General features: G+C 58.7%; 1 protein-coding gene across 3 annotated transcripts in view; it reads right to left on the reverse strand.

The window, feature by feature from the left end:
* Nucleotides 1–4,694, reverse strand: part of FBLIM1 (filamin binding LIM protein 1) — an 18,921-nt gene extending 14,227 nt beyond the window's left edge. Inside the window, exons 1-2 of one of the 3 annotated variants that reach the window (XM_077775618.1) lie at nt 4,356–4,694; nt 3,561–3,829 (exon numbers count right to left, since the gene is read on the reverse strand). In XM_077775618.1, the coding sequence (XP_077631744.1) occupies nt 3,561–3,829; nt 4,356–4,405 (319 nt within the window). In that variant the 5' untranslated portion in view covers nt 4,406–4,694. Of the gene's footprint in view, nt 1–3,560; nt 3,830–4,191; nt 4,311–4,355 lie in introns of those variants that run through there. The other 2 variants (XM_077775616.1, XM_077775617.1) reach the window with 2 other exon arrangements.
* Nucleotides 4,695–8,170: the final 3,476 nt, after the last annotated feature.

Below are 8,170 nucleotides of genomic sequence, written 5' to 3' on the forward strand. Positions count from 1 at the left end.
GAAAAAAAAAAAAAAAAAAACAACCCAATAGCAAACACTAGTTAGTACACACCCAAGAAAAGCACCCTGGCACCAAGTCCTGTTCAAGGTCAGTGCAGCTTCACACCTGCAGGGAAGGCTGAGGCCCATAGACGGGAGGGGTGTGGGGCTAGGAGGCTGGCTCCCAGGGCTTCCCACAGGGGAGGAGGAGGGCTGGGTCTCACCCAGTTCCGGCCTCAGCCTCAGGCTCTGCTCCCACCCTCCAGGCTGCCCTGTGCAGGCCCTGCCCACTCCCTGGAGGAGGAGACTGGGGGTCAGGCCCTGAAAATCCTCTGTGCAGGGAGAGTGCTATTCTTAGTGCCCCAGGGAGGGAGGGCACAGAGTCAGTCCGTCTGCCCTCCACCCCCCTCCTGTGTCTGGGGCACAAGTCAGGGAAGGTCAGACAGGCTTCACACTCATGAAAAGCAGATGGGACGAGGCCCAGCCCCCCAGCCCCCTACAGACCGGGGCTCTGTGCCATTCCCGGCTGATTCCCTGGGGCACCTCTCTGGGCTTCGGGTTTCTTGTCCATTCGAGAAAGATAATGAGCCCCTTCTGCTTTCTCCCAAGGACTGAGGGACTGTACAGATGGGAAGATTATTCTAGACCTGTGAGTAAGCCACAGAATCATCTGGGGGCTTGCTCAAATGCAGATGGTGGGCCCCACCCCCAGAGCTTCTGACTCAGCAGGCTTGGGGGCAAGCGCCTGATAATTTCCATTTTTGAAAAGTTCCCAGGTGAAGCTGCTGGTTCAAAGGCCACACTTTTTTTTTTTTTAAGTTTATTTCGGGGCGCCTGGGTGGCTCAGTCGGTTAAGCATCTGACTTCGGCTCAGGTCATGGTCTCATGGTTCGTGGGTTCGAGCCCCTCATCAGGCTCTGTGCTGACAGCCAGCTCAGAGCCTGGAGCCTGCTTCGATTCTGTGTCTCCCTCTCTCTGACCCTCCCCTGCTCACACTGTCTCTCTCTCTCTCAGAAATAAATAAAACATTTTTAAAAATTTAAAGTTTATTTCTTTTGAGAGAAACTGAGACAGCACAGATGGCAGAGGGACAGAGACAGGGAGAGAGAGACAGAACCCCAAGCAGGCTCTGCACTGTCAGCACAAAGCCAGACACAGGGTTCAAACTTATGAACTGTGAGATCATGACCTGAGCTGAAATCGAGTCAGATTGTTTGACTGAGCCACCGAGGCACCCCACAAAGGCCACACTTTGAAGACTAGCCTTCCAAGGGCGCCTGAAAGGCTCAGTCGGTTAAGTGTCCAAGCCATGATGTCAGCTCAGGTCATGATCTCATGGTTCATGAGTTTGAGCCCCTCATGGGCTCTGCGCTGACAGTGCAGAGCCTGCTTGGGGTTCTCCCTCTCTCTGATCCTCCCCAGCTCTCTCTCTCTCAAAATAAATAAATAAACTTAAAAAAAAAGAAAGAAAGAAAACCAGTCTTCTACTCCCCAAGCTTCCCCTGCTTTACTGCCTTTGGGATAACACACTAGTTCTCAAGTGTGCGGTTCCCGACGGGAGCATCAACATTACCTGGAAATGTGTAAGAAATCCGAATTCTCTGGCCCCACCGCAGACCTGCTGACTCAACACCCAGGGTGGGGCCCAGCTGGCTGTGTTTGAACAAGCCCCCTCAGATGCCGAGGCTGTTGCAGTGCGAGAACCTCGCTCCAGATGAGCTCAAGTGAGTCAGGAACCGGATCGCGGAGAGGCAGCAGGCGCGCTCAGGCCTCTCCCAGGACCTGCCTTCTTCTGTCCCCAGCCAGGACAGGAATTCAAGACAGAGAGGGGCTTGAGGCCACCAGGCAGGGGTGCGGAGGGGCCCGGGCTGAACGAGGGCGATTCTGTTCAAGCGGCCACGAGCAGAAGAAGCAGAAGCAGAGAGAAGAGAAGCCAAGAGAAAAACTGACTTCTGAACGCGAGCTCATGCGCCCGTCTGTGTCAGCGCGCCTGTGCGAGCATCTGGAGGGGAGTGGGGGGCCTGCAAGGGAAAGGTGGGGACCACTGCCAGGAGGCAAGGGCCACAGAAACGTGTGTGGACTGCCCCGGGGACAGCCTGCAGCGGAGCTGGCGCCCGCCTTGTGTTCGGTGCTCAGACCAGACTCACGGCCAAGCCGCTCGCCTAGAACCTCGCTCCAGTGACGCTGAGCCCCATGATTACCCTCACTCTGCCCACTTGCCAGCTTGGCAAGCCGGGCGCCCCCTCCCAGCGAAGCTCTGATTTAGTTGCCACACTCCCGGGACCCGGTGACCCACGAAAAGGTCCTGGAAATGTTGGCGTTTGGGCATCTAAACTCTATTTCCTGGACTCCCTCTCCAAGGGAGACGGCATCAATGGTCAGAGCGTAGGGTGGGTTCCAGGAGGCGGGGGGGTCAGAAGGACAATGGAGCAGACGTTTATCAAGACCTACCCTGCCCGCTCGCTTCGGAATCCTCCCCGCTGCTGGGGGAGAGGCACCATTACTATCCTGACAGATGAGGAAACAAAGGTTCAGAGAGGTGAAGTCACTCGTTCAGGGTCGCACAGCAGCGGAGCTGGGACCTGGATCCAGGGCCCCGGCTCTTGGCCACTTGGCTCTGCCCCTGTCTCAGCCCAGCCCACAAGCCCGCATCCTCTTCTCTGGAGCCTCCAGATCCAATCAAGCCTTGATTCTATCCATCTCCAAAACCAAGCCCTGGTTCAGGCACTGGGGTAAGGCAGGGGTGGGAGGGGAGTCCCAAGGTCCCCAGTCCTGCCTCCTGCCCTGTCACCATGACAGCAGAGCAAGCACAAGGTAAAGAACAGCCATTTATGACGTTGATCCATTCTGTGATGGACACATCACACACACGACCAAATGTCCACTTTCCAGAGCAGGAAACCAAGCGAAGAAACAGCTTGCGTAAGACCACACAGCACGTGAGTGGCAGAGCCCATGGGAGAATAAAACCACCTCTGAGGTCCTTCAAATGCCTGATTCGTTCCTGCCTCAGGGCCTTTGCATTTGCTGTTCCCGCTGGCCAGCTCTATTCTGTCAATCAGGTCCAGGCAGAGCTGAAATATCACCACCTTGGAGAAGGCATGCCGACTACCCCATAAAAAGTTGTACCTCCCGCCTCTTCACCATGTTTTATTCGTGTACAGCTCTCATGTCTCCCTAACATTATATAATTTTGTCATCGGTTTTCCCCCGCTAAGATTTAAGTTTCATGTAGGCTGAAAGCCTTGTCTTCCTTTACTCGTCCTCAGTGCCTGGCCCAGAATAGTAACAGCAGGTAACACTATGTGACAGGCACTGGCCTAAACGTGTGTTTTATTTTCTCCAATCCTCACAACAACCCTCTGGGGAAGGTGCTATCATTACGCCCACTTTATAGGTTAGGAAACCGGGGGACAGAGAAGAGCCAGGATTCAAACCCAGGCAGGTGGGGTTGCATCTGCCCCGCACGTAGTAGGTGCTTTGCTTGATGAATGAACAAACGACCTCAGGGTCGGCCCCTTCCTCCCCACCTCAGTGCTGCCTCCGAGCCAGCCGTCGGCCCAGCCCCCTCACCCTCTCACCTCCATTGGAGAGCTGAGGTGGCACCGCTGGGCCTGGGGCGGCCGCCCTGGCCGGTGGGGTCCGAGGGCCGGGCCTCCCTGCCGACCCGGCCCCGGCAGCCTCGGTGGGAGCGGGAGGCTCTCGGGAGTGGCCAGACCGGGCCTCGCAAGCCACCCGCCTCACTTCCGCAGCCACGGCCTCGTCTCGACGCGGCGGTGCCAGGGTGATGAAGACAGACGAGGCAACCCTCTTCTCCGGCTTCAAGGCCATCGTCTCCGTTCCTGGGGGGCTGGGGACAGAGCAGGGCAGGGCTCAGGGCACAGGGATGTGCTCCGCCCAGACAGACAGACAGACAGACAGGCAGCCCGGCCCCACCGGAGACAAAGGGCCTGGGGGTGTCCTGTAGGGAAGGGCGGGTGTCCACCAGGTGACTTGGCCGCAGGGATGGGACCGACAGTCCTGACCGCCCCTCCCCACTCCGCCCACACACCTGGGGGAGCAAAGGGCAGCCCTGCCCTGCTCACCTCACAAATGATTAATTTCCCTCAAGAGCGAGGCTCCTGCGGGTCCTCCGGCTCCCCACCCCCCCGTGCGGCCGCTTGCTGGTCCCAGCCCAGGGCCTGGCCTGCCCCTGGGCCACACCCCAGTTACCTCCCCCACGTGGGATCCATTTCTCCCGGGAGGGCCCAAGTCCCGGGGGTCCAGGGCAGCTCTGCTGTGGACGGGAGACGGCGGCAACGGTCAGAGCGTAGGGTGGGTTCCAGGAGGCAGGGGGGTCAGAGGGACAATCGGAGCAGACGTTTATCAAGACCTACCCTGCCCGCTCGCTTCGGAATCCTCCCCGCTGCTGGGGGAGAGGCACCATTACTATCCTGACAGATGAGGAAACAAAGGTTCAGAGAGGTGAAGTCACTCGTTCAGGGTCGCACAGCAGCGGAGCTGGGACCTGGATCCAGGGCCCCGGCTCTTGGCCACTTGGCTCTGCCCCTGTCCCAGCCCAGCCCACAAGCCCGCATCCTCTTCTCTGCTTCAGCCTCCAGATCCAATCAAGCCTTGATTCTATCGTCAGAATCTCTCTCTCTGTCCCACTTCCAAAACCAGGACATGGTTCAGGCAGTGGGGCAAGGCAGGGGTGGGGCCGCAGTGGTCTCCAATCCGGCCTCCTGCCCTGCCCCTGGATTGATATTTCTAGAGCATAAATCTGACCATCTCCCTCCTACTCAAAAGCCTTACATGGCTCCCTACTAGCAAATCCCTCTGGCTTTAACTTCTTTTTTTGACCACCCTGGACCATTCACCCTTTCTTGACTTTCTCTCTTACCTGCCCTGGAGTGTTCCCACCCCCCTGCCCCCACCCCCAGGGTGAATGTGTTTTTTCTGGTCAAACATCACCTCTGATTGCTGACCCTCCCCCTGGGGCAGCTGTTTCCACAGGGTGATGACAGCCCATCACAGGACATACTGGCTCACTGTCACCACGTCTGTTCCTACTTCCCAAGTGACTGCATGTGACTTCGGCTATGCCCGCAATCTTTGCGACCCAAGTCCGGTGTGGGCATCGGAGCACAGACCTGGGAGCGGGGCGGCATTCCTGATGTCAAGGGGCCTGTTTTCAATCTGCCAGGTTGTGCCTGCAAACACTAACCTTCAAGGTCAAGGCTGAGTGGGGCCACGCGGGCGGGGGCAAGGCAAGTGGACCACATTCGGCCCGGAGGGCTCCTCACTGGGCTCCCAGGGCTTATGCCCAGGGGTGAAACGCGTCCCTTCTTTCTAACTCACTCTGGCTGAGCCACCCTGGCTCCAAAGCCCAGCCCGCAGGAACGTTGGAGAAGTGTAAACAGGGACCCAGAGAGTGAATCTCAAGAAGTGGGGCTGAGTGGGCGGGGGCTGAGGGACCCTAATGGTGGACCTGGCCTGGAGCCCAAGCGGCCACTCACGGGGGCCCCTCTGTATCTCAAAGTCCGCTGGGCTCCTGGGACTCTCTTGGTGACTGAAGGAATGACGTACGAAACACACGCACACCCCTCAGTTCCTCTTAAACTGGTTTACACGTTTGATTAAAACATATAGCTCAGTCTGGTTAATAAAAATATCTGTTCTGAATAAGGAATCCAACATAGGAAGAGAGCTTTAAAAGTTCTTTAGTGGCGCCTGGGTGGCTTAGTCGGTTAAGCGTCTGACTCTTGGTTTCGGCTCAGGTCAGGATCTCACGGTTCTGTGAGTTCGAGCCCCACATCGGGCTCTGGGCTGACAGTGTGGAGCCCGCTTGGGATTCTCTCTCTCCCTCGCTCTCTCAAAACAAATAAAGAAGCTAAATAAAAATAAGTAAAAGTACTTTCCTTTTGTTTCTTGTTCTGTGATGTTTGGAAGTATATAGACTTGCTTATATTGGCCTTCCTAGTCACATAAAACCATACGGCTTCATACTTTGGCTTTATACTTTGTTACAAGTTTAAAAGTGTTTTCGTAAGCCGTTTTCAGAGATTTAAATCCAAGAAACAATAACAACGGCACTTACTGTGTGCCCGGCACCGCGGTACATGCTTTCTGAGTCTCAAAACGCACCTGATTCACAACACAGCCCATTATGCCCCCAACTTTACAGGTAGTGCCATGTGATGCCCCAAGGGGTTGATTTTTCCAAGGCCATCTTAGCAGATGCAGAATTTGAACTGAGCACCACTTGACCTGAGTCCCAGTGGTGTCCTTGGACCTAAGATGACACACTTTTCCTTCCCTGGATGGTTACAAGGGCCTCCAAATCCTCAGGCCAGTTCCCACCCCAGAATGGCCCAATCCAGATTGATGATCTTGTGGTCGGTGCGTTCTGGGCTCATCCCGCCTCCCTCTTACCCTGCTCTGACCTCCAGCCCACCCCAGCTCACCCCTCCGGGAAGTCAGATCTGTGGGTTTCTCAGAAAACATCCAAGGCAAACGTCCTAGCTGTGAGTCCAGATGTTCACAGCTGGGCAGCTACCCCCCACCCCCATCCCTCCCTGCAATTCCTGCAGGGACTTCTTTGGGGCCCCAGGGGAAGAGCCCCGGAGCTAGAGATTTTCAAAAGCCTGTCGGTCAGGACCTGGCGCCTCTAGGAGAGGGAGATGGGGTCTCTGGTCGTACTGCCTCCAGGTCACCCCGGAGCGGTGGGGGTGGGGGGGTATGTGTGAGAAAGCTCCCTGTGGGGCCACTGGCCAGCCGCACCCAGGGGACCCTCCACCCCCACCCTTCCTCCCGCAGAGGGCGAATCTGAGATCCAGTTGGGTAAGCGGAGAGAAAGTGGGAACAAAGGGAAAGAAAGTCATTTCCTGTCAAGAGGAAGGAAGGAGGCTGAGATCCAGCCAGCCAGCCACCCAGCCCAGCTTCAGCCTGCAGCCCAGGGCAGGGGACAGGCTGCCTGAGCTGGGGAGCCTCCCGTCAGTGCCCCTCCTTCCCTTCCTTCCTATTCCTTCTAACCGGCTCCGAAAAACTCTCGAGCCACCTGTAAGCTTTGTTCTTTAATACTTCAACCAAGCAATCTACCTTGGTTCAGAATTACGCTTGGGGGGTGCGGGGGAGGGGGGGATGGGCGGTGCCCACCCCCACTGCAGAGGACCTGCAGCCTTGGGTAGAGGTTCCCCTTCCCCCTCTCCCACCTCAGGGAACCCAAGGAAGCGCAGGGAGCTGGATTCACACCGGGCCCCACCTCTTTCCTGCGGGGTGACCCTGAGCAGGTCACTGACCCTCTCTGCGCCTCAGTTTTCCCACAAAGTGAGAATTAAAAGGTCTGTCCTGAAAGGTGGTTGGTTGGCTGACGGGATACAGGAGAGAGGATGGCAAGATCTCGGGGCTCCGAGGCGGCCAGCTGGTCACCCAAGCCCCCGATGAGGAGAAGCCCCCAGCGGCTGGGCTGGCCTGGGGGGCCTGGGAGGACGCGACTTGGCCTCCGTCGTTAAGAGCAGGACTCTGGGCGCTGCCCAGGCTCTTCCCGGGGTCCTCGGGGCAGCGCTGGAGGGGGATCCGCGCCAAGACGCCCCACGGCACACCCCTTCCCAGCCCCCCACAGGGATTCGAGGCCCAGGGAGGGGCGGCCCCGGGGCCCCTCCTCTCCCCTCTCCTGACCCGGGCTGGGTAAAGGGGCCCGGAGCTCCCCGGGGCTCCGGAAACCCGGCGCCCTCCCGCAGGCAGCCAAGCTGGGGGACTGGCCGGGTCACGGGGGGGCGCCGCCAGGGACTTTAATTCGATCCATGTGCGGGACGCTGTCCTCTTTGTGCGGGAGCTTCCGCCCTGCCCACCTCTTCCCCCGGCGCCCCTGCTCCCGGGCCGGGACCCCGGTCCTCCCGCGGCTGCAGGGACGCGAGGCGGCCCCCCGGCCCCCGCGGGCCCCCTCCAGGAGCCCCGGGTCTGGGGTCCCGGCCCCGAGGGAGGGGGGCGGGGGGAGGGGGGCTCGGCCTGNCCCCACCCCCGGTCCCTTTGTGCGCCCTACGTGGTCCCTGCCCCTCCTCCTTCCCTAGGTCACCTGGGGTGGTGGCCCCACCTGCCCCGTCGGGTGGAGGCGGGCGGGGCACCTACATCCGAGTTTGGCCCGAGAGCTCCCAGGGTCCTAAGAGGCAGGTGGACCTGGGGTCCAAGGCCGTTCACTAACCGAGGGACC

This window comes from Crocuta crocuta, unplaced genomic scaffold, assembly GCF_008692635.1.
Source record: "Crocuta crocuta isolate KB4526 unplaced genomic scaffold, BGI_CrCroc_1.0 scaffold127, whole genome shotgun sequence".
In the NCBI taxonomy this organism is placed as follows: Eukaryota; Metazoa; Chordata; class Mammalia; order Carnivora; family Hyaenidae; genus Crocuta; species Crocuta crocuta.